At 36.6% G+C, this 25,600-nt stretch overlaps 3 protein-coding genes across 3 annotated transcripts in view; 2 read left to right on the top strand and 1 right to left on the bottom strand.

Moving 5' to 3' along the window:
* Window positions 1–574: 574 nt before the first annotated feature.
* Window positions 575–5,391, bottom strand: itpa (inosine triphosphatase (nucleoside triphosphate pyrophosphatase)). The gene is made up of 8 exons (XM_073817034.1): window positions 5,295–5,391; window positions 3,825–3,882; window positions 3,671–3,735; window positions 3,520–3,593; window positions 3,402–3,433; window positions 2,783–2,895; window positions 1,225–1,301; window positions 575–861 (listed from the first exon to the last, which is right to left on the bottom strand). Exons 1-8 carry the CDS (start codon window positions 5,352–5,354, stop codon window positions 732–734), a joined length of 609 nt encoding a protein of 202 aa, XP_073673135.1. The 5' UTR covers window positions 5,355–5,391; the 3' UTR covers window positions 575–731.
* A 180-nt stretch (window positions 5,392–5,571) lies between these two features.
* Window positions 5,572–15,419, top strand: mettl13 (methyltransferase 13, eEF1A lysine and N-terminal methyltransferase). The gene is made up of 8 exons (XM_073817033.1): window positions 5,572–5,891; window positions 7,543–8,284; window positions 10,925–11,124; window positions 11,220–11,409; window positions 11,493–11,669; window positions 14,183–14,395; window positions 14,598–14,729; window positions 14,850–15,419. The coding sequence occupies exons 1-8, from the start codon at window positions 5,739–5,741 to the stop codon at window positions 15,140–15,142; spliced, it is 2,100 nt and encodes a 699-aa protein (XP_073673134.1). The 5' UTR covers window positions 5,572–5,738; the 3' UTR covers window positions 15,143–15,419.
* A 947-nt stretch (window positions 15,420–16,366) lies between these two features.
* Window positions 16,367–25,600, top strand: part of LOC141283719 (dynamin-2-like) — a 44,740-nt gene continuing 35,506 nt past the window's right edge. The window contains exons 1-2 of the mRNA XM_073817032.1: window positions 16,367–16,593; window positions 16,847–17,069. Coding sequence (XP_073673133.1) covers window positions 16,909–17,069 — 161 coding nt within the window. The 5' untranslated portion in view covers window positions 16,367–16,593; window positions 16,847–16,908. The remainder of the gene's footprint in view (window positions 16,594–16,846; window positions 17,070–25,600) is intronic.

Genomic DNA, 25,600 nt, shown 5'->3' with positions numbered 1-25,600 from the left:
GATTATTATAATATACAAATTTTTTTTTCCTGTGACGCAAAGCTGAATTTTCAGCAGCAATTACTTTTAGTGATTTAAACAGACTAACAAGTATGAACAATAGCAAGGATATTACTTTTTCCCAAATAAAATGTGTTTTTAAACCTTGCTTCATAGTAGTGGGAGGCTGCTTTCAGAATCAATTGAATCCATATGCAGGTGTTTCCAATAAAGGCTTCTTTGTCATGGGGGAAAGGAAGAGAAAGTGAGCGAGCGAGTGAGTGAGTGAATGAATGAATGAGAGAGAGAATGCAAGAAACAGCAGTGCAAACACTGCCTGCATGCCATTAATAATGAGAAACACAAACATTAGATGATATAACTGTAATACAGAGTTACATCCCCCCTGCGCAGAGGGCACATGAACAAACAGGAGGTGTCACGGGAGCATCCTGAAGATTTATGACTTTGAATTCCCCACGTCTCTATCTTCAGACCTGCTCTGTCCTCTCTCTCTCAAACGCACACACACATTTACTAAGAAAACCAAATGGGGACATACCATAAACTGAAAATGAAAGATACAGATATACTGTGATTTTTATAAACAAAGCATTTATTTAAAAGGCAATAAGGATGAAGAACATTTGAAACCGTTTATGAGCAGCACATTAGTGCTTTGATTTGAGCCACAGCCTGATGAGCCAAACTGAGCTCTGATTGGCTGAATCTGCTTGGAGAGAGAACAGTACTCAGTCTTGGTGTTTTGTGCGCTTGGTCTCCGGTGCGTCGTTAAGCTGGGAGAAGTGTTCCGACAAGGCTGCCAGGGCACGGTACCGGTGGGAGATGGTGTTCTTCACTTCTTTAGGGAGCTCTGCATAACTGCCCACAGAAACATAGCATAGAGAAATGAGAAAAACAAAAACATGATCCAACTAAAAAGTGTTAATTTTATCTAAAATTTAATTTGGCATCCATTTTATTAAACTATTGTTGCCAGAAATGTAATCAATGCTTTTGTGTCCTTGTTAATGTTTAATTTTAAAAAGAATTTTACAACATGCATTCTTATACTGTGATCACATGGACTGTAGGAGAGTCTTATTGAGTCATATATACTTGTAGATTTGGTCAAATCAAAGCAAACGTCTTTTCAGAGGATTTACTTTGACCAATACTGTCACCTACTGGTATACCTGAGAAACACAACTGCAAAGTTAGGAAATGAGAAGTTAAGAAACTCACGTTTTCTCATAGCCATCAGGCTGAAAACAAGGATCCCAGCCGAAATCCCTTGGGCCCCTGGGCTCAACAATACGTCCCTGAAAAAAATGATTAGAAATGTTGGAGCTAGGAATCAAAAACTGCATGGTATAGTGTTCAATATAACATTCTTATACACTACCTGTTAAAAATGTGGGCTCTGTACATTTTTTTGAAAGAAATAGATGCTTTTATTTAGCAAGGACGCTATAAACTGATCAAAAGTGACATTAAAGGCATTTATAATGTTGCAATAGTTTACAACATTTTCTGCTTTCAACATTGATAATATTGAGTAAAGTTTTCAAGCACCAAATTATCATATTAGAATGATTTCTGATGGATCATGTGGTACTGAAGACTGGAGTAATGATGCTAAAAATTCAGCTTTACCGTTGCAGGAATAAATAATATATAAGAATAGAAAACAGTTAACATTTTTTCCCAGTAAGACAGTTTGTACTATATTTTCGATCAAATAAATGGCCTTTAAAAAAAAAAAAAAAAAAAAAAAAACATTAAAACATCTTACCCTAAACTTTATAAATAAATGAATAAATAAATTCCTATAATTGCTGACCAGCTTTTTACATGTCTCCACTGGTATTTTTGATAATTCATCTTTAGCTCTTTCAGGTTGGAGGGTCTCCTTGCCATCACCCTGATCTTTAGCTCCCTCCACAGATTCTCAATTGGATTTAAGTCAGGACTCTGGCTGGGCCACTGCAAAACGTTAATGTTTTTGTCTGCTAACCATTTCTAAACCACTTTTGCTGTGTGTTTTGGGTCGTTGTCGTGCTGAAATGTTTACTGGTGCCCAACGCCAAGTTTCTCTGCAGATTGCCTGATGTTGTTGTTGAGAATTTTGATGTATTGCTCCTTTTTTATGGTGCAGTTTACTGTGATTAGTAACACCAGCAGAGCCCAGATTCATCAGGATGGCCTTGGTGGTGATCCTTGGATTCTTTTTTACCTCTCTCACTATCCTCCTGGCCAGCACAGCTGTCACTTTTGGCTTCGGACCACGTCCTCTGAGATTTTTCACAGTGTGGAATATTTTGTATTTTTTAATAATACTTTGCACTGTAGCCACTGGAACTTCAAAACATTTAGATATGGTCTTATAGCCCTTTCCGGACTTGTGAGCAGCCATGACTATCCACAAACCAACAGCAAAGAGCTTCTGTTTTTCACCTGTTGAGTTGATTAAAACAGCTGTTCCCAATGAATCAGGGTAATAAGGATGCTTTAGAACAGCTTGGACTATTTGGAATGATATAGAACTTTGGATTTTCCCATAGAATGTGACAGTTTGCAAAGGGTATGAATAATTTTGGACATGCCACTTTTTGTTCAAATGTAAATAAAAGCTGAGAAGTATTTTTTTTCACAATGAGGCCTCTTGTACATCGTCATGTGGGGAAACCAGATGAGAAAAATGATAAGAGTCTCAATCTTGCATTGCCTGTATGAGCACCAAAGCTCAATGTAAAAACCACTTCACCATGGCTCTGATGGGACATTAATTAAACATTCTCACCTCGGTTTTTCCTCTGAACAGCTGAACTGGCTCATCTTTTCCAGCGCAGAAAGCAAATGTACACAGAGCCCAGGCTGATTTATCCTCAAAACCTGCTAGCAATTTATACAATCCTACAAACATAAAGAAAACAGCTCAGTTAGCAGCAATATTAAATATTAAACATATGATAAATGACAATTAGAAATGTTGACTTGGCAACTAACTGTTTAAATTTAAATTTAGTTAAAATTTAGTTTAAGCACTATAGCTCGGTTTTACAGACAGGGCTTAGACTAAACCAGGATTAGGCCATAGTTCAATTAGGACATTTAAGTACTTTTTATAAACGCGCTTAGAAAAAAACATTACTGGTGTGCATCTTGAGACAAAACAAAGGCACTGATATATTTTAAGATCAATCAGTGCAATTTTATTTCAGTTGAAACAGCTCAGATTTACATTTTAGTATAGGACTGTGAAACCAGGGTAAGATTACTAACTGAAAATAAATTAAAACTTAATTAAAAAATTAGTAATTAGTAATACATTTTTTTAAAAAGCACACAAAAAAAGACTAAAAATGTAACTAAAATAACAGTATTCAGTAGTAACCTAAATCTTTATTAAAGTGTCTTACCCTCTGGCTTCAGTTTATCCAAGAACCATTTTCTGTGAAGAGGGAAAAAACTTTAAACATACTTACACCAGATATCACCTTTTTGTACCGAATTTAAAGGGGCTAGAGAGAGACTCACATGTAAGGTCCTGGTAGTCCTCCTAGTGCCCTGAAGCAAAGACAGGTGTCCTCTACTAGTACTGGCCCATCCACCTTCACACAAAACACACAACATCATGTGTGAGGCTTCAACCAAGGAAATAGAGTAAAAAAGTGTACATTTTACAAACCTGTTTTGCAGCTTCTTGACACTTCTGTATAGAAATATCATCAGGTTCCCCTTGATATTCAGGCACTGCATGAGAAGCCATAATCACATCACAGATACAGCAAAGGCACGCGTCTTAAGTCAACAAAGCAGAAGAATAATAGCCAAATACTTACAGTCAATCTTCTTAGAAATCAGTTTGTAGGGAAATTTGTCCCCAAGGATCTGAACTACCTGTTTAAACAGGAAATTGTTAGATTCAACAAGTAAAATAATTTTAATGCAAAAACATAGTATTACACTGTGCTCACATTTTGTGCTTAACTATTTTACCAAGTCATACACTACCAGTCAAAAGTTTTTGAACAGTAATATTTTTAATGTTTTTAAAGAAGTCTCTTCTGCTCACCAAGTCTGCATTTATTTGATCCAAAGTAGAGCAAAAACAGTGCAATTTTGAAATGTTTTCTATTTGAATATACTTTAAAATGTAATTTAATTATGTGATCAAAGCTTTTTTAGCATCATTACTCCAGTCTCCAGTGTTACATAATCTTTCAGAAATCATTCTAATATGCTAATTTGCTGTTCAAGAAACATTTATTATTATTATTATCTATTATTTGATGAAGATCAGCATTTATCTGAAATAAAAAGCCTTGGTAACATTATACACTACCATTCAAAAGCTTGGAGTCAGTATTTTATTTATTAATTTTTTTGCAAAAGAAATGATAAAAATTTATACTTTTATTTATCAAGGATGCTTTAAAATGATCAAAAGTGATAAAAGACATTTGTAATGTTACAAAACATTTTTATTTCAGATAAATGCTTGTCTTCTGAAATTTCTATTCATCACAGTAACCTAGAAAAATATACTCAGCTGTTTTCAAAATAATAAAAAATAATTGTTTTTGAGCAGCAAATCAGAATATTAGAATTATTTCTAGAGGATCATGTGACTGTAGTAATGATGCTAAAAATTCAGCTTTAAATTAAATTTTAATAATAAATTACATTTTAAAATGTATTCAAATAAAAAAGGTTATTTTAAATAGTAAACATTTTTCAAATTTGTGCTGTTTTTGCTGTACTGTGGATCAAATAAATGCAGACTTGGTGAGCAGAAGACTTTAAAAAAACAAAAAACATCAACAACTTTTGACTGGTAGTGTATTTTATTTTAACCCCAAATTTATATCAGGGTTGCAAAAACTACAAAGTTTATTGAAAATGATCTCTGAAAGTTATATATACCAATAACATATACGTATGCATGCATGTAACGTTACGTAATTATTCATATTATTATTATTTTTAGCTTTTCAGCCCATGTGTTGTAGCCATGGTTGCAGCCTATTAATGCAAATAACGTGTGCATTAAGTCAACTTAAATCTAAATATTGTCTTTAAGACTATATTAACCACTAAATAACTAGGCTTTTATTTAGAAGTGAGGACTGGACTTGGAATTTGACTATTTATGAAGCTTCCCAAAACAATGTTTACAGTGTTTAATGGCATGCATGTGAGCAGACACTATTCATTCAATTCAAGAAACTTATTCACATTTTGTTCTACATTGTGTTCAAATTTGATAGTTTGTGATCTAACCACTATTTTTAAACACGCCACACTCTCACCTCTTCCAATTTTTTGGCGTTCCCGGTAACGAATACCAAAGCTCTGCCGGTACCTGCCATGCTTCAGTCTGTTTCAGCCATACAACAACTCACTGTCGGAACTGTAAAACATTCGGTTCTGTCATAACATAAACCAATCGTATTCACTGATGTTAAACGTCCACCAATCAGTGAATGTCTACACTGCACTCAAAACACGCCCCTCCACACACACGAACCAATCGCTGGATGCTCAATGCCGTCCTTCTGTAAAATCACTCCGGGTGGAAACATGTGGAAGAGCGTTATCACATGTCAACGACTGCAGAATAGAAATAATTTAATCAGTATTTGACCATTGAAGTACTTAGTAAAGTAGTTTTATCGACTTGGGAAAAGGTTAGAATTCATCTAATAAATCTAAGTTGAGATTTATTGAGGAGTTGGAGAATTTGATCCATAAGCATGAGCTTACTGCCTCGCACCGCTGAGGAGTTCAGCTCAGCGGACTACTGGGAGCGCTTTTTCCGTAAAAGAGGAGAGAAGGCTTTCGAGTGGTACGGAGACTACAACTCTCTCTGCGGTGTGCTTCATAAATACATTAAACCTCGTGATAAGGTAAATATGATTTTAATACAGGACTGTTTCCTGATACTGTCACATCATGTTCACAGAGCAATTCTTCAGCCTAAACTAAAGAAATATGGTGATTAATATTTCTTAGCATATAATAGATAATACAGATTACCGTTCAAAAGTTTTGGGGTCAATAAGATTGCTGTTTTAAAAGAAATTAATATTTTATTCAGCAAAAATGCATTATGGATCAAAAGTGACAGTAAACACATTTATAATGTTTAAAGCAATTAACTATTTTTAACATTATTATTAATAAAATAAAAAAAAAATATTTTCCTCTCTTTCCTGATCTTCCCTTTCTAGCCCGTACTCATCTAACAACGCCTGTCATATGGTATTTTTGAGCACTTCCTATGTTGATCTGCCTCCTTAGGATGAATCACTTGTTGTATTCCCAATTGTAAGTCGCTTTGGATAAAAGCGTCTGCTAAATGAATAAATGTAAATAATAATAAATTCTGAAGGATTATGTGAGAACATCCGTAAGACTCTATTGTCTGATATCAAAGAATATGAAAGACATGGTACATATCAGACCATTTACCAAGTTTGATGCTTATACATTGAAAATTGAGGTTTCTATGGACATCTGAAAACCCTTAAAGTAATAGTTAAAAAAAAAGTAGAGGGCCAGCATTCAGGTGTAAATTCAGTAACAATGCTGTGAGTTGTAATTCATGCAGTTCTGGACTAGGAATTTTAGCCCAGAAAATTTCATGGACCTGGCACAACAAGTTCTGGAGATATTTCAGTCTGAACATGGTCACTCAGACTGTGATGCCAAAACGGGGTAAAAAACAAACTTTTTTACAGATTTTTTGTGAAAAAGTATGCACAGTAGAGATCTGAATTTTGTATATGATCTATTGGGCATATTACCCATCACATGGATTTTTTTCAGACAAATCTGAGGAGGTCAGGTGGGGAACTTTTCCAAAATTTGATGATTCCAGCTGGAATGACCCATACTTTGTTAAGACCTAATATCTAAAAGGGCATTAAGACATCTTTAATACTTCTTGAGTTACAGGCATGCAAACTTTGTAGAAAAACTTGAAAAGTGCTGTTTCTTAATTTTTTAATGGTCACCACTGGCACGTAATGCAACAAAGATTGCTAAATTAGACAGAATTTACTAATAGAACTACAATCTACAGTATGTGTAAAAATAATATTATGATGCTGCCATCTTTCTGAAGTCATTTTTACCCCCCTGTAACTTGACTCTGAAGCTCAGATGAAAATTGCCATTTTGACCTCCCTCCACAAAATTGTGGATTACTCAGTAAATATTTATCCATGACATTTAATATTTTGGCTTTCATCGCTATACATGTCGATCTTTTCTCAGAAAAAAATATTAGCAAAATTAAAAAATTGAAATTTAATTGCTTAGACACAGAATGACCCATGTATGTTATTCTATAATGTATTTCATTTCAAACGTTGTGCTCTTTCCTCCGTGGAACACAAAAAGGAGGTTTTTTGTGTGGTTATTTAATGATTTTAAGTTTCCGAATGATGTTAAAGTACCATAAAAAATATTATAAAAGTGCTTCAAACTAATCTTGTGATAGTATTTTTTTAATAAATTAATGAGTTGAATTGTAACTCTTGTTCCCTGCTGCAGGTGTTAGTAGTGGGTTGTGGTAACTCTGAGCTGAGTGAGCAGCTCTATGATGTTGGCTACCATCAGCTAACCAACATCGACATCAGCGAGACGGTGGTGTCTCACATGAACCAGCGGAACGCAGAGCGCCGTCCTGACCTGACCTTCCAGCAGCTGGATGCCACCCAGACAGGCTTTGAGAATGGCAGCTTTCAGGCAACCCTAGATAAGGGCACGCTTGATGCCATGGCTTCAGAAGAGGATGGTGCACTTGCAGGCAGGATGCTGGCAGAAGTTGGCAGAGTTTTGGCTGTGGGGGGCCGGTATGTCTGCGTAACTTTAGCTCAGGAGCACGTCATAAAGCTAGCGGTCGAACATTTTGCCCCTGGCTGGGCTGTACGTATTCATTGTCTTAATGGACAGCAAAGCGAAGAGTCCGATTCCTCCTTCGCCCTCCCTGTTTTCGTTCTGGTCTGCACCAAATTCCGTCAAGCACCTCCGTTTGCAGTGCTTGAGTTGTGTCAGGGGGAGGATGGTGCTCCCACTAGACTCGCATCAGTACCGGAGCTGTTGTCTGCTGTGAAGGAGAGACAGGCCTACAATTTAATGCTGCATAAGCTCAGAGGTGGAACAGATGCTAGCAGCACACCATCTCTCACGCTGTGCCATGCAGCTACCGGTCGGCCGCGATACACTCTGACAGTGCAGGATAGCCTGCCTTCTGCCAAGCTTCCACGGAGTAATTACTTCGCCATCTTTATCGGTGAGCATTTGATATATATAGTGCAGCAGTTAGATTCGTAAAAAGTATTCTAGGAGTTTTCTACATAGCAGAAATTTTTAAAGAGATAGTTCATCCAAAAAATGAAAATTATGTCAATAATTACTCACCTTCATGTCGTTCCAAACCTTTGGAACACAAAATTAAGATATTATTGATGAAATTCGAGAGCTTTCTGACCCTGCATAGCAACACAGCTGGCATGTTCAAGGCCCAAAAAGTTAGTAAGACATTGATAAAATAGTCAATAGTTCAAACTTAATGTTGTGAAGTTACGAGAATACTTTTTGTGCTCAAAGAAAACAAAAATAATGGCTTTATCTAACAATTTCTTCTCTTCTGTGTCAGTTCAGGGTGAACTAATTAATTAAGATTAATATATATAAAGGAAATAAATATTGTAATAAAACCGATATAAAGAAATAATAATATTAATAATAAATAATAATATTTTTATTTTGGTTATATATACAGTGCCTTGCGAAAGTATTCACACCCCTTCATTTTTTTTCATGTTTTAAGTTGCTGCCTTATGTTAAACTGGTTTAAATGACTTTTTTTTTCACATCAATCTACACTCCATACACCATAATGACAAAGCAAAAACAGGTTTTTAACATCTTTTCAAATTTATCAAAAATAAAAAAACTGAAATGATTCAATTGCATAAGTATGCAATTATATGTGAAATAAATATTTGTGGATATGAAATTTAGCTCAGAAGCATTCATATTGCTTGTAGATGTTAATACACTTTGAGTGAAGTTAACCTGTGGAAATTTCAGTTTAATAGGTATGATTTGGAGTAACACACACCTCTCAATAAAAGGCTGAAAATGCATATCAGAGCAAAAACCAAGCCCTAAGGTCAAAAGAACTTAGCCTGGCGAGCCAGACTTACATCAAGATGTTTAGTCTGGAAACTCTCCATAGACGCGGCTTACTCCGAGGGGCGGGATAAACGGTTGTCTCTCAAAATCCCTATGCACGCAATAGGATAGCGCTTCAACCAATCAGAGCAACGAAGAAGGTGACGTAGTAATTGGTATATTAAGCTTTTTCCGTGTCCAGTCGGCAAAACTCCAAACACATCTTCCTTTTTTAAAAATGACTTAAGTGCCGTTCTTTGCTCGTTTCTTAAAGAAACACTTAACTCCAAGTCCTCCAGAGTCGCAGCCAAAGCCGATTCGAAAGACCGCTGTTCGACAGCTGCAGCCGCCATTCTTTGTTTTTCAAGTGGCAGCCGTCGCAACTCAGTCGTCATATGTTAAGCCCGCCCCGCCTACTCTATACGCGTTGTGATTGGCCTGACCCAATTTGGGTTTTTGCAGCTAGAAGGTCTATTGAGAGTGTCTAGACCCACCTGGCTGCAAAATAATTTTTGCTGCCGCTAGGGTGCGTCTAGATTTCTAGGCTAAAAAGAACTACCTGTAGAGCTCAGAAACCAGGTTTTTGCAAGGCACAGATCTGTGGAAGAGTTCAGAAAAAAATCTGCTGCATTGAAGGTTCACAGAAGCATGTAGTTTCTGTTACCCTTAGTGGAATAAGTTTAAACAAACCAGAACTCTTCCTAGAGATGGCCTCCTGGCCAAATTTGATGGAGAAGGGCTTTGGTTAAAGTGGTGTCTAAGAACCTGATGGTCACTCTAGGTGAGCTCCATGATCATATGCAGAGATAGGAGAAAGCTACAGAAAAACAAACATCACTGCAACACTCCACCAATCCGGTCTTTATGGCAGTGTGGCCAAACTCAATCCTCCTCATTAAAGACACATGAAAACACACTTGGAATTTGCAAAAACGCACCTGAAGGACCCTCAGACTGTGAGAAACATGATGCTCTAGGCTGATGAACCTCAATTCCAAGCATCATGTTTGAAGGAAACTAGGTACTTCTCATTACCTGCAAAATACCATCCCAAAAGTAAAGTGTGGTGGTAACAGCTTAATGCTGTGGGGCTGTTTTTCTGCAGCAGAGACTGAGGGACTTCAGAGTAGAAGAGAAACTCGGTGCACTGAAATATAGAGATAGCCTTAATGAAAACCCAGTCCAGAGTATCCAGAGTATTCAGAACGTCAGACTGGGCAGAAGGTCCAAGAGTGGCTTATAGATAGCTCTGTAAATGTGGCTCAGCCAGAGCCTGGGCTTGAACCTAATCAACCTAACCATAATCATTTCTGGAGAAACCTAAAAATGTGCATCTCACCCATCCAAGCTGACAGAGCTTGAGAGGTGAACAGGTGAGGAGAAAAATGGCAGATAATTGCCAAATGCTGATGTGCAAAGCTTGTCGTATCATACCCAAAAATAATTGAGGCTGTAAAGGTGCTTCAGCTAAACATCATTACTGAGTTAAGGGTATGAATACTTATGCAATGTACATATGTCAGTTTTTTTTTTAATGATTTTTTATGTTGTGACAGTTCTGTTTTAGCTTTGTCATTATGGTGTATGGAGTGTAGGTTGATGTGTGGAAAAAGTAGTTTAAAGCAGTTTAAAGATAGGCAGCAACATAACAAAACTTACAAAATAATGAAGGGGTATGAATACTTTCGCAAGGCTCTGTATTTGTGTGTATACACAATTTAACTTTTTTTCCTTAATATATTTTCATTATTAGTTCCTCAGGGCCGTGAGTCTGATTGGTTATATGGCTCGGCTGAAGGTCGGACTCAGTTAGCATCCAGTGCAAAATTCAGACGCCTGGTCATTGTGACGATGCATCGAGATCAGGAGTATGAGGACATGCAGGCTGTCCAATCAGAGCTCTCTCCCATGGTGATGGAACTCGCTCCTCCTGGAATGCCAGCCAATCAGCAGGTGCGCTAGAATAAACAAAACATCTGTATTTATCTTGATCTTGTCCTCATTCCTCACTCATGCATGCACTCTCTTTCACATTTCCTCTGGTACAGGTGCCGTTCCTGTCTGTGGGAGGAGATCTGGGGTGGAGGGAAGTCATCGGACGAGGGGTCAGCTCTTTGACTGGAGAGTATTCTGTGGAGGATGTGAGAGGAGAGGATGGTCACCTCTATCGCAGACTCATCTTCATGAACAATTCCCAGCTGGTGCAGTCAGAGAGCAGACTCCGGTCTGCCGCTACAGGTGTGGTACCGCTGTGGTTCAATTCTGCATTATGTTTAGAGAAAAACTGAAGATTTATATCAGTGTTTTGTCTCTTTTGGCAGCTTCTTCTGCTCATAAAAAGAAGCACAAGAAAAAATCCAAACCGTCTGTTTCTGAAGCCCCTGCTTTAACAGGTGTTAAAGATCGCATTGTGGACAGAGGTTTTCTTTGCTGTACTCACCATGAAGTCATGGTGGCGGGATTAGCCATGCTAGGAATGGATGCAATCAATAATAAAGGTAGGTGTGCAAACATTAAAAAGCTTGGTGTCAGTTTAGAGCATTTAGAGATAGAAAAAGATAGAAATAACTGACTTAAAACCATTTTTAGCTGGTGAAAATGGTAGTGTTCTAATAATTTTGGCACCACTGTACATTACCGTTCCAAAGTTTGAGGTTGATAAGACTTTTTGAAAGTAGACTGTTTTATATTTCCTAAGACTGTGTTTGTTTAATCAAAAATACAGTAAGAACATTAACATTAAAAATAAAATGATTGCCATTAAGGCCAAAGTGCTGCTTAATATTTTTGTATAAACCATGAAACATTTTATTTTAAAAGTCAGCGTTTTTTTTTTAAACACAATTTTTTTTTTAATTATTAATGTCACTTTTCATCAGTTTAATCTGTCTTGACTCCTTCCTGAATAAAAATATTCATTTATTTTAATCAATCTATCAAAATTTTACAGACCCCAAACTTTTAATAGTTGTGTAACATATAGGGTTGGGTATTGTTTCAATTTTATCGATTCCGATTCTCATTCCGGTTCAGATTCTGCTTATCAATTCTGATTTTTATCGATTCCTAATTCTGATTCCAATAAGATAAAAAAAAAATCCATTAAAAAGTTTTGAGTCAAACATTTAAATGTCAAACATATTTGTCTTTTGCCTATGGTTTTACCAACAAATACCACAGAAAAAAACAATTAGACTAATATAAATTTCAAACATTAAATTGTTAAAGGAACACTCCACTTTTTTTGGAAATAGGCTCATTCTCCAACTCCCCCCGAGTTAATAAGTTGATTTTTACTGTTTTGAAATCCATTCAGCCGTTCTCCTGTTCTGGCGATATCACTTTTAGCATAGCTTAGCATAGATCATTGAATCCTATTAGACCAATAGCATCGCGTTTAAAAATGACCAACGAGTTTCGATATTTGTCCTATTTAAAACTTGACTCTTCTGTAGTTATATCGTGTACTAAGACCGGTGGAAATGCAAAGCTGCGAGTTTCTAGGCTGATAAGATTAGGAACTACACTCCCATTCCGGCGTAATAGTCAAGGAAGTTTGCTGCCGTAATATGGCCGAAATTTGGCCGGTGCATTTATTCAGAATTGTGCAGCTCTACTAGCATGTATCCAGAATTGTCTAAATGGCACAGCATGTTTGGTTACTAAAGTACACTGATGCAGTGATTGATAACTGGTAGATTTCAGTCTGTTCCTTACATAAAGACAACATACGTTACCCTGGACCACAAAACCAGTCATAAGGGTACATTTTTTGAAATTGAGATTTATACATCATCTGAAAGCTGAATAAATGAGCTTTCTATTAATCTATGGTTTGTTACGACAATATTTGGCCGAGATACAACTATTTGAAAATCTGGAATCTGAGGGTGCAAAAAATCTAAATAATGAGAAAATCATCTTTAAAGGGATGGTTCGGAGTAGAATTGACTTCATTGCTATGCACTCCGAAGCCCATCTAAGTACCCCATCCGAAGTTTTTTTTACCTTAGTCAAACATTTATGGAGATATTAGAGTTTTTCAAATTGCTTGTTACAGCAGTGAATGGTACATGTGATGTATCTCGTAAATTGCACCACTAAACGTGCAAGTAATCTTACCAAACTTGTACAGTAGTGTAAATAGGTTATGTACTCACAAAACGCTGCATCAGAACATTTGTAAGTCCACCATGAGTGTTTTAAAAATACGTTTTACCCGAGAACTACTAGTCTCAGAAACTACTAGTCGATGTCACTTCCCTGGTTTGAAAAAAGCACGTAAAAGTCCTCCTACTACATCTGCGTGCATGTCAACTTGTAGGAGGACTTTTACCTGCTTTTTTCAAACCAGGAAAGTGACGTCGACGTGTCGCCATTTGTAGTTTTTGAGACTAATAGGGATCGGCTAAAACGTGTTTTTAAAACACTCATGGTGGACATACAAATGTTCCGATGCAGCGTTTTGTGAGTACATAACCTATTTACACTACTGTACAAGTTTGGTAAGATTACTTGCACGTTTAGTGGTGCAATTTACAAGATACATCACATGTACCATTCACTCATGTAACAAGCAATTCGAAAAACTCTAATATCTCCATAAATGTTTGACTAAGGTAAAAAAAAACTTCGGATGGGGTATTTACATGGGCTTCGGAGTGCATAGCAATGAAGTCAATTCTACTCCGAACCATCCCTTTAAAGTTGTCCAAATGAAGTTCTTAGCAATGCAAAAATACATTTTGATATATTTATGGTAGGAAATTTACAAAATATCTCAATGGAACATGATCTTTACTTAAATTCCTAATGATTTGTGGCATAAAAGAAAAATCGATGTATTTTTGGCTACTTAAGACTGGTTTTGTGGTCCAGGGTCACATATAACTTCAGAAGCGGATGAATCATATGGACCACTATTATGGTGCTAAATGTCAGTTCTCCTCAACGATTTGCATAATTCACAAAAAAATCTGTTCTGAAAAGTCTGTCACATGTTCTCCAACAGATCACCCAGTGTCCGTGTTATTGGTGGGACTAGGTGGCGGTGGTTTACCCCAGTTTGTGCATGACTTTGTACCGTGTGCACGGGTCGAGGTGGTTGAACTGGACCCAGCTGTGCTAGAAGTGGCACAGACCTGGTTTGGATTTCAGACTGACGAGAGGCTTAAAGTTGTACTTGGAGATGGACTAGAGCACATCAAAACACTGGAGAGTGAGGGTGAGAGAATATCTAGATTTAGTCATTCTAAACCTTTTTGACTCCAAGCCACCCTATTATCCACAACAATACTCAAAGGCCCCATGCCTTTTTCAGTTGTTAATGATTTACTACCACATCATACTAAAACATCATCACTGTTTATAAACATCGTATTGGCTTATATTTACTATAGTATTTTTTTATTTTTGCATTTATATAGGAGGACATTCTTTTGATGTCATCATGTTTGACGTTGACAGCAAAGACACCACCCTGGGCATGAGCTGCCCTCCACCTGCTTTTGTAGAAACATCACTTCTGGAGAAAGTTTACAGCTTATTAACACCTCGAGGTAAGCGCAAAGTGTTGTATGATCAGTTGTGATACTTCTTCATTGAAGGCTCTGATGTCGAGAGATTTTGTATATTGTACATTTGGCTTTTTTCCATTGATCACTCTTCTCTTTCTTCAGGACTGTTCATGTTGAACCTAGTGTGTCGTGACTCGGCTCTCAGGAAGTCGGTTCTTGAACGTGTTCACGCCGTGTTTCCGTCTGTGTTCTCTCGTGGTATCGAGGGTGAAGTCAATGAGGTGCTGCTGTGTTGTAGAAGTGCAGGAGAGGGACACAAAGCTCACACCATTTCACAAACATTACAGCAGACAGCAAAAGACCTACAGAAGACACTACGTGCCAGCACCCAGAATGCACCATGTGTGCCTCAAATAGACATTAGTGCAATGCTGAATGATCTGAAAGTCATCTAAAGATTGAACTAAAAATAATAAAATAAATGGTTGGTTTGACCTGAAGTATGTGCATCATTTTCAAGGTTAATAAATAAACTTAGCTGTTATCTTATGTTGCCAGACCTTTGACAAAATGGCATACAGCCTGGTCCATATTCCAGCTTTGGAAAGATTGAAATGCTATTTTCTTGTAAAGTCATGTTTTTGTAAAACTTAAACGATAATTTTGACTGTGTACATTTAATCTTGCTAGACTGGTTTCAAGTAAACAAACATAAAATTTTTTTAAAAATGCTGTGGTCTCAAGGTCATTCTTTCAGCATAGAGTGAAAGTGAGTCAGAGTAATAGTCCTAAAACCAAAATAATCACATTTATTGACATGATTTTTTTAAATGTTTTGTAGTCATATATCAATTATGTTAACATAAGGTAAGGTTTTAGAAATTCTTTACTCACACAAAAATAAATGAAATATACTGTTGTAACTCTACAATTCATACAGAAGCAAAATATCTGGCAACCCTGTAATGGATGTGCGGTGTTATTTTTACTGGATGAGTCTATTGTACAGAAATGAGGGTGGATGTACACTGAGTGTCATGCATTGCGGGTGGTGGGCCATAAAAACAAACTAAATTATGCACATACAATAGCTAGCTACAACATATAGATGTACAAAACTATCATGGTTTGCTTTTAAAGTGTGAAAACATTTCTAATTGTATATATGATTTAGCTGTTTGTTTTGAAATTAGCATATGGTGCCCTATATACGTCTTATCGCTGTTTTAATTCTCAACTTAAAAGTTCTATGGAAAACTAATTTAACTTATATTATATTAATGGTTTTCTACAATTTTCAGCTTTTTTAAGTTTTGACTTTTACTGATTTGAATCGTAAGAGTGACCACTCGCATTTGAGGTTTGCGTTTGTCTACCTTCAGCTATGCTTTAAGTCGTTCAGATTGTGGAATGAAAAAGAAGGACAGTGGCTCGGGCACGCGCTGCACGCCACTAGTAGGCTAACCTACGTCACTTTTTACTTTTTCAACTGGCTTCTGATATTTTTTGTATTTTTGTACCTTGTACATTTATGCGTATTACGTAAAAATCAAAAAAGCATATTTTTTAATAGAACCAAATCTGTGCCTTCAGATTCTTATTAGAGGAGTGGCGTCTGCGCGAGCACGCGCAAGCGCACTCAACGAGCGGACAGTTGGCTGTCAGGTCTCGACCACAAGTTGAGTTCAGGACAAACGAGTGGTTAAAACAGGCGACTTCCATTGGAGACTGGAGCTCATGTGGCTTGTTTATATAGTTTCTTTCGGTCCGTCGTGTATAGAATACAAGGTGTGTTTTTAAGTTCAGTCACTGCTGCTCACGACAGCGTCCAGTACTGTTACACGAGCGCCGTTACTCTCAACTGCTGAGTCTGTCAGGACCAAACGCTTGAAAAAACTCATTTGAGGTAATTAAACTAACTGTAATTTACAAACTTAACTGGTTAGGATATTCATTACGTATACTTTGTACAGACATAAACTTTGTGTTTTTTAAGTTTTAATGCGCAGTGTTATTTTAACGTTAGTGGTTTTACATTTTGCATGTCATCAGTTTTTGATTGAAATAACGTTACTATTTCTGGAAAAAGAAAACTTCCCTTATTTGAATTTCCCATGTTGTTTTCTCTCTCTCTTAATTTGAATATTTTTTTAACATAGCAAAGGGGGTTTGTCTGCTGAGCCCGGTGGTTTGTGCGCCGCATCCTCGCGGCTCCGTAACCATGGGCAACCGGGGGATGGAGGAGCTCATCCCGCTGGTGAACCGCCTGCAGGACGCCTTCAGTGCCATCGGTCAGACCTGCGACCTGGACTTGCCGCAGATCGCGGTGGTCGGGGGTCAGAGCGCAGGCAAAAGCTCTGTCCTGGAAAATTTCGTGGGCAGGTATGACACCAGCACAACTAGACACTACAGTTGGGTATTATAATTAATAGTTCAGTTCATTGTACAGGGATTTGCTAAGAAGTTATTATTGGTCAAACAATGTGGGGGTTTCAATAAACGGTAGATATCAGGCTGACTGAAGGCTCATATAGACGTAGACCTATCAAAATTTTATCAAAAGGGGAAAAAAATGTTTCATGGCCATGTGGGCATAGTTATTGGCCGGTGGTGATACATTTATAATGGACTGATTAATCGGCTAGTGATGTTGAATTGAGTCACTTTTCTGCAGAGGCACTCTTCTGAACTGTATAGCTGAAGCAGGTGCAGATGGTCTCATCTGTAGTCGGGAGCAGTCACTACCTCTTCCTCCATCTGTCTAATGGCCTGCCAAGCTAGTGTCCGTGAGCCATGCAGAATCTGAAGATTGCCTTCATTTTCTCTGGACTATACGGATCATTAAAACAAGCTGCAATGTATTTTTCTTTTCTTTTTTTTTAAGAATTTTTTTCTGAATTTTATCCCTTGTTAGATTTAACACATTTTTCCATCATTCATATTTGTTTAGGAAAGCCATTTCAATTGTCAGTTTTAGCCTGATGTGCTATAAAAGCATCTGCAACTTTCTGAACTCAAAAATTAGGTTATAAAAAATTAGTTTTTGGCAAATAAACTTTATACTAACAGTAAGCTTTGCTCAAAGTAAGTGTAATATTAAAATACACACACACACACACACACACACACACACACACACACACACACACACACACTTTATATGTGACCCTGGACCACAAAATCAGTCATATGGGTCATTTTGTTTGAAAGTGAGATTTATACATCATATAAAAGCTAAAAAAAAAATACTTTCAATTGATGTATGGTTTGTTAGGATAGGACAATATTTGGCCGAGATACAACTATTTAAAAATTTGGTATCTGAGGGTGCAAAAAAAAAATCAAAAATCAAAATATTAAGAAAATCACCTTTAAAGTTGTCCAAATGAAGTTCTTAGCAATGAATATTGCTAATCAAAAATTACATTTTAATTTATTCACAGTAGGAAATGTACAAAATATCTTAATGGAACATGATCTTTATTTAATATCCTAATGATTTGTGGCATAAAAGAGAAATCGATCATTTTGACCCATACCATGTATTTTTGGCTATTGCTACAAATATACCCATGCTACTTAAGACTGGTTTTATGGTCCAGGGTCACATATTAGGTTATTTAAAGGGATAGTTAAAAAAAAATAAATAAAGTTCACCCTCATGTCGTTCCAAACCCGTAAGACCTTCGTTCATCTTCAGAACATAAATTAAAATATTTTTGATGAAATCTGAAAGCTTTTTGACCCTTCATAGACAGCAACGCAACAGCGTTCAAGGCCCAGAAATATGCTAAAGACATTGTTAAAATAGTCATGTGACATCAGTGGTTCAACCTTAAGCCCCGTTCACACTAGCAGCGACTTCTGTCGCCAGAGGCTGGCGATGAGGTCGCTAGTGGGCGTGCTTAGTAACGTCATTTAACAGACGTTTTTATCCAAAGCAACTTTAGAAACAAAGACAAGCAGGTTACAATTCATTTTAATGCAGTTAATATTATTTTTAATATGGTACGCTTATTTGCTATCTAATCTTTTATGATTTTGTCTGTTGTCATACATTTAACACATTTTTAGACACAGGTTTTGATTTATGGTAATATCTAATTTATATCATATTAGTTCATTAAAAACCTACTTGGAATCCCCACGATATCAGCCACCCCTTTCCATGCCTCATTTTTTTAAATTTATGTCCCTGTATGTGGGCAGGGACATGTCATATAAAACAGGACAATTGCTAACGGCAAGAATTAATTTCTCCTCCATCACTGCTGGAGCTGAAAGGAGAATGATCACATGAGCACTATCGTCTTCTTTCCTATTGGCTGTTGCTCCCGAAAGTCGCTCTTCATTTGCATAAATTTGAGAGATTCTGAACTTTGTTGCGTCGCTGGACACACCCACATCCGGTCGCCAATGGACGCTGACGGCCGCTGTCGCCGGAAATCGCCAGCTCTCCATTGAAATGAATGGGATCGCGTCGCTTTGTCGTAGGGCTGTGCAATTAATCGCAATCGCAAAAAAATCGCGATTTAAGCACATGCAATTTCTAAACCGCATAAGGCTGCAATTTTATCTATTAATTTATTTAGATTTTTATTCAGAAATACCTCCTTGTGCACATGATTTTAATATGTTAACCAATCAGAGCTCACTCCATGCACGACGAAGCTGAGCGGGAGAACCGAATAGGCGAGCAGCAGGAAAGAACATAAAATATGGATGCAGGTCACATAAAAATGATTTGGTGCCAAAGAGAAATTCACCGTCAGTCGTTTGGGAGTAATTTGGATTCAGGAGAGAGGATTTTACTACAGTTTTGTTTATTAAACTTAATACTATGTTATTTCATTGTGAAATGTTTTGTTATGCACTTCTTGTGCACTGAATACATTTAGAATGCATGTATGTAGCTTGTTTGAAAAAGCAAAAACAGTTGCCAAAATCGCAAATAAAATCGCAATCGCAATATTCATTCAAAAAATCGCAATATGATTATTTTGTCCATATTGCACAGCCCTACTTTGTCGCTGCGTGCCGCATGTAGTGTGAACGGGGCTTTAATGTTATAAAGCGACAGGACTATTTTTTTGTGCACAAAGAAAACTAAAATATTGATTTTATTCATCAATTTCTTCTGTTCTGTGTCAGTCTTTGGCACGCATTCACGAGTGTACCATGACGCATGAGAACCGGCGTTCTTCTTTTTTATATTTTTATATATTGCTTCATATTATGACCCCCTTTAAGAGTACCTCTAAGGCGGTTTCAAGTCTTTAATCATCTTATATTTTCTTTGCTCAAGAGGAGCTCACAGGATCTTCTCTTTGCACGCTGGTTTCCGCATGGAAAGACTGTGCCTGTCCAACAGGAAGCTGTGATTGTTAGTGAAAGCTATTGTTTGCTCAGTGTATATCAGTTTGGTGAGCTGAAGTGAACTGGATATCGCCTGCTTAAGATAAGTGTGCCTGCCCGAGAACAAGCTGCTTGCTTATCTAAGACTGAGGCACTGAAACGCTCTGACCATCATCAAAAAATCTCAGTCAGTGTGTTGAGTTATTGGAGACCCAGTTTACTTTGATAGAGAGGTTTCTTTTTTTAATGATTCTATTATATTCTTTAAAGTTTATTGTATAAAACATTTTGTGTTGAACAAAGATTTGAAGTTCTCTTGGTGGAATCACATACTGTATATCAAAATGTAGCCATCCCTGAAACAAACTAAGCGATCTTGCACATGCAATATTATTTATCTCATGTGTCAATGATGTGTACTTAGCTAAATATGCTCATTGTATGTTGTGTACATATGGTGGTATTTTTAGAACTCACAAAGAGCTTATAAAATGCATGAAGAAGTCACAACATTTAGATGTCTTTGGTCCATGTAGCTTTCATATTTTAGTTAAACTGCACCAGAGTTTAAAGTCCTCATGAAATCAAAATTGCATTTTTTTGGCTTTTAGCGTTGATATGTTAGCCTGAAGGTTATCTATAAGCTAGTGTGCTTCAAAACAATGACAAAATTTGCATTTACAAGATATAAGCATTCAAAACTTACAGTCTCTAACTTCCGCCAAAACAGATCAACGATTGTGATGACATCAGCCTGCACTTCAGCTTCTCATCAAACCTTCTGTCCAATCAAATGCTCTCTAGAATCTGAAGCGCCCTGTCCCCTATACTATAAATAGACGCTGAAGCTGTGGCTGAAATCAGTTGCTTGTTCACAGGATTAGTATTTTCTGTACAGTGAAAGGCACGTAGTGCACTATATAGGGGATACTGAACGATTTGCACAGTGTAAATATGCTTTCCATTGGGACAAAAGAAGTCTGGTTTCACACACTGTCACTTGAATTGCTGTAGAGGACACAGTCTGCTCTGGTCCAGAGACAAGATGGCAAGAGCGGATCATATTCGTGAATCGGCGCAGACCACAAAATGTATTGCACCCATTTGAATTCTACAAAGAATGCTGTATTTTATTTTAATGTTGATCAGTTTATGGCTGTCACACACTGTCAAATGCAGCTTTACCTTGGTCTTCTTGGTCTGCTTGTTTAGTGCTCACCAAGATTCAAACGGCAGCATTTACACATATTCAGATGAACTACGCTAATAGATTAATCACAACAGAGTCTGCTTTAATCAAGCTAAACCTGCCAAGTGTGAACTTGAAATTTTGTTCAAAATGACAGACATCTCTAGTTTATGTATGCCAGATCTCTCTAATCATTTAGTGTATTTGAACCCTGCCCTTCTGCAATCAACTTGCAAGCTCATATTTATTTTTGAGTTCAATGCCCACCTCTCAAAATTCTATCAACAACCAATGGATAGAACCCCAAAGTCCCTGGCCAGTGGTCAGTAATCAGTTGCATTAGGATATATATCACAATACAGAAGAAAATATCTGTTGCTGCAATAGATCTCCCATAGCTAGATCTCCTAGGTATGGCTTGCACTCAAACATTCTCAGCTTAAGTTGATAATGAGTCCGGCATCTGACTCTGAAAGAGAAGTAAGTTTAGTGGTGGAATCACATAACTCAGGATGATGTATTGCTAAATTTCCTAAATTAAGTGATATCTGGAGAATGGAAATTCTCAACTTAACAAAAGTATAAGTTTTCTTCCATAAAACAAATGGGACAAAATCATGTTTCTCCACACTTCAGATCAATTTTACCAAACAGTGGAATAATTAGAGTCTTTTGCTTTTGTGTTTTCTTCTAATCGGTTGATCAACTAAAAAGCTGTATTGACTGAAATTGTACAGGTACAGTTGAGGTCAAAAGTTTACATCGCCCTTTCAGCATCTGCAAAATGTTAATTAATTGACCAAAATAAGAGGGATCATACAAAATACATGTTATTGTTTATTTAGTACTGACCTGAATAAGATATTTCACATGAAAGATGTTTACATATAGTCCACAAGAGCAAATAATAGTTGAATTTATAAAAATGACCCCGTTCAAAAGTTTATATCCCCTTGATTCTTAATACTGTGTTGTTACGTGAATGATCCACAGCTGTGTTTGTCCTGTACAGTTGAACTGTCTGCTGATCTTCAGAAAATTCCTTCAGGTCCCACAAGTTCTTTGTTTTTTTTTTTGTGTATTTTTGTGTATTTGAACCCTTTCCAGCAATGACTGTATGATTTTGAGATCCATCCTTTCACACTCAGGGACTCATATGCATCTATTACAAAAGGTTCAAATGCTCACTGATGCTCCAGAAGGAAAAACGATGCATTAAGAGCTTTTGAACAGAATGGAGATATAATAGTAATAGTTGCATATAAGTCCCTCAGTTGTCCTCAGTATGAAAAGATGGATCTCAAAATCCTAAAGTCATTGTTGGTAAGGGTTCAAATACACAAAAATGCTGAAAACCCCCCAAATTTGTGGTACCTGAAGTATTTTTCTGAAGAATAGCAGGCAGTTCAGGACAAACAAGAGACTCATGAACAACTATTACTAAACACAAAAACATAGCTGTAAATCAGTCAGGTAACAACTTTTGAACAGGGTAATTTTTAGAAATTCAACTATTATTTTCTCTTATAAATAATTAACATTTGGCAGATTCTGATAGGAGGATGTAAACTTTTGACCTCGTCCATAGTTTGTTTCCTTTGAATGAAATTATGGTGAAGTGAAGTGGAATCATTGATGCACCAGAATGAACTTTCACGGTGCAGTCATACGATGGCCTACATAGAGCTCATGCACAAGAAATAATGAGTACACGTATCCATAGCAATGAGTTATATATGAATGGAGCAGAGCAGTGCACCCTCAGCCATCTGTTATCTCAGTATCACTGCCAGTCAGTGGAACACCAGAGATGCCTGGAGAAATGGGTTAGTGAAATTAGATCTAGAGGAAGCATAGTGCTTGGGTTTAGTAAAACAAGTAGTTGATTTTTACATGAGCAGTAGATGACATCTAAAAATGAAGAGAGAAAATTTAGCTGATGGGTTTGGAATCTTTCTTTTAAGGAACTTCCCAGGTTTTCACTCTGGTTTACATTACATTTGCATTTATAAATTTAGCAGACCGTTTTATTCAAAGTGATTAAAAAATGAGGAACACAAGCAATTCATTCAAAGGAGAACATATAAGAATAATGTAAGAAGTGGAGCAATATAAGTTTAGAAGCTGTAGAAAATACCAAAAGTACTGAAGGGATAGTTCACCCAAAAATATACTGTCATCACTTACTTGCTTTCAAATACAAATGAAGAAATTTTTAGTCAAATCAGATATTTTTGTCTGTCCAGTAAAAGTTTCACCGTCAATTTGACACATCAAAAAGTTCAGAAAGAAATTGTAATAGTAATCCACAGGAGTCAAGCAGTTTAATATAAGTCTTCCGAAGAGATGCAATTGCTTTATATAATAAACAGATTTAATCTAGGCCTTTATTCATATATAAACAGTGACCAATGCACATCAATTATGGTAAACGTTGCTAATTATGGAAGCTTATACATGCTTAGCTTCTTGCATGTCAAGCAAGCATGTTTCAATGGAATTTCAATGGTTTCCACTACTGAATAAAAAATAAAAAAACGGTAATTGTGACTTTTTATCTCACAATTCTGGCTTTTTTTCCTCGCAATTGCAATATTTGTATCTTACAATTCTGAGAAATGAAGTCAGAATTGCATGATATAAACTGGCATGTTTTTATCTCGCAATTCTGACTTTATTTCTCTTAATTGTGAGTTTATATCATGCAATTCTGACTATAACTCGCAATTGTGAGAAAAAATGTCTGAATTGTGAGTTTATATCTTGCAATTCTGACTTTAAGACTCACAATTTTAAGTTTATATCACGCAATTCAGAAAAAAGTCAGAATTACGAGAAAAAAGGCAGAATTGCGAGGAAAAAAAGTGAGAATTGTGAACTTATATCTCTCAATTTTGACTTTATAACTCAAAATTGCAAGTTTATATCACGCAATTCTGAGAAAAGAAGTCAGAATTGCAAGAAAAAAGTCAGACTTGCGAGATATAAACTCTCAATTGTGAGACAAAAAGTCAGAGTTTATATCCTGCAATTGCAAGTTTACATCAAGCAATTCTGAATTTATAACTCACAATTTCAATTTTATATTACACAATTCTGACTTTATTACACAATTGTGAGCTTATATCCTGCAATTCTGACTTTATATCTCACAATTCTAAGAAAAAAGTCAGAATTGCGAGTTTATATCTCACAATTCTGGCTTTATTTCTCTGAATTACGAGTTTATGTCTAACAATTCTGAAAAATTCTCAAAAAGTCAGAATTGTGAGATAAGTCGCAATGAAGATTTGGTGAAATGGGTTTTCAATGGAGGCACAGAAATCTTTCAGTGCGATTAAAAATATAATTATTTATTTGTGTTTGAAAGATAAATGAAAAGTCTTTTATGTTTGAAATAAAATAAGGGTGAGTTAATGGTGACAGAATTTTAATTTTTAATTGAATGTGTCACTGTATGATTTCATATTATGGAAAAGAGCTGGGTGAGAATTCTTCTAAACATCCACAAAATGATTTATGAGTAGGAGCAAATGATGTCTGAATGTTGCCTAAACTCTTTTAATCTTTCAATTATTTCTTCAATTGTTTATTTGAATCTTGAAATGCTCAGTTAAACAACCACTGAAATGTATAAACATTCATACTATGTTACACACAGGCACAGTGCTCAATTCTGCATTACATGTGTGTTTACAACAGTAATGCATGCTGGGTACTGGGGGAGGGACAGGATGAAATAAGCGGATAGTGAAGAAGAAAGCAAAGAGAAGGGGGAGAGGATGAGGCTGGAGCATTTGAGTCAAGAGGGGCTTTGTTGAGGGAGTTAGAAAGTGGAGGTCAAGGGTAAGTATTGGGAATGACTGGGAATGTAAAGGACATTGTTGAAGAAGAGTGAGCCATGTGTCAAACACACAGATGACTCACTGATTGGGTTCGAGTTAAATTCCACAGGCTGGCTTGCTAGTTCATTTACAATGGTTTCTTGGCTAATATACAGATGAGTTAGACACAAAGTTCAATACTTAGGGTTGGTTGTCTGTTCAAATATGTAACCCTACTGTAAGTATGAGGAATATTAATAGCCTTTTTGCCTTAGCAAACACTACTAACAATATGTAGTGGCCTACTAGTAGTATATCTGCAGGGGTGATATATTTTTGAAGGCCACTTACTGTTTAATGACCCAGAAGTCACTGGGTTTTATTGTTTGGCTTTTTGGTTAAATGCCTGAAATAAGGTCTGTGGTTAATATTAGCTTCAAATATTTTCACTTTAATTTTATTTATTCTAATGTAAAGCTCAGTGATGGTGACACTGAAGTTGTATGGCTGTGGTTTAGTTCATTTATAGCCTATGTTTAGCTTTT

Source organism: Garra rufa, chromosome 13, assembly GCF_049309525.1.
Source record: "Garra rufa chromosome 13, GarRuf1.0, whole genome shotgun sequence".
NCBI lineage: Eukaryota > Metazoa > Chordata > Actinopteri > Cypriniformes > Cyprinidae > Garra > Garra rufa.
This window is presented reverse-complemented; position numbering and strand designations above follow the sequence as displayed.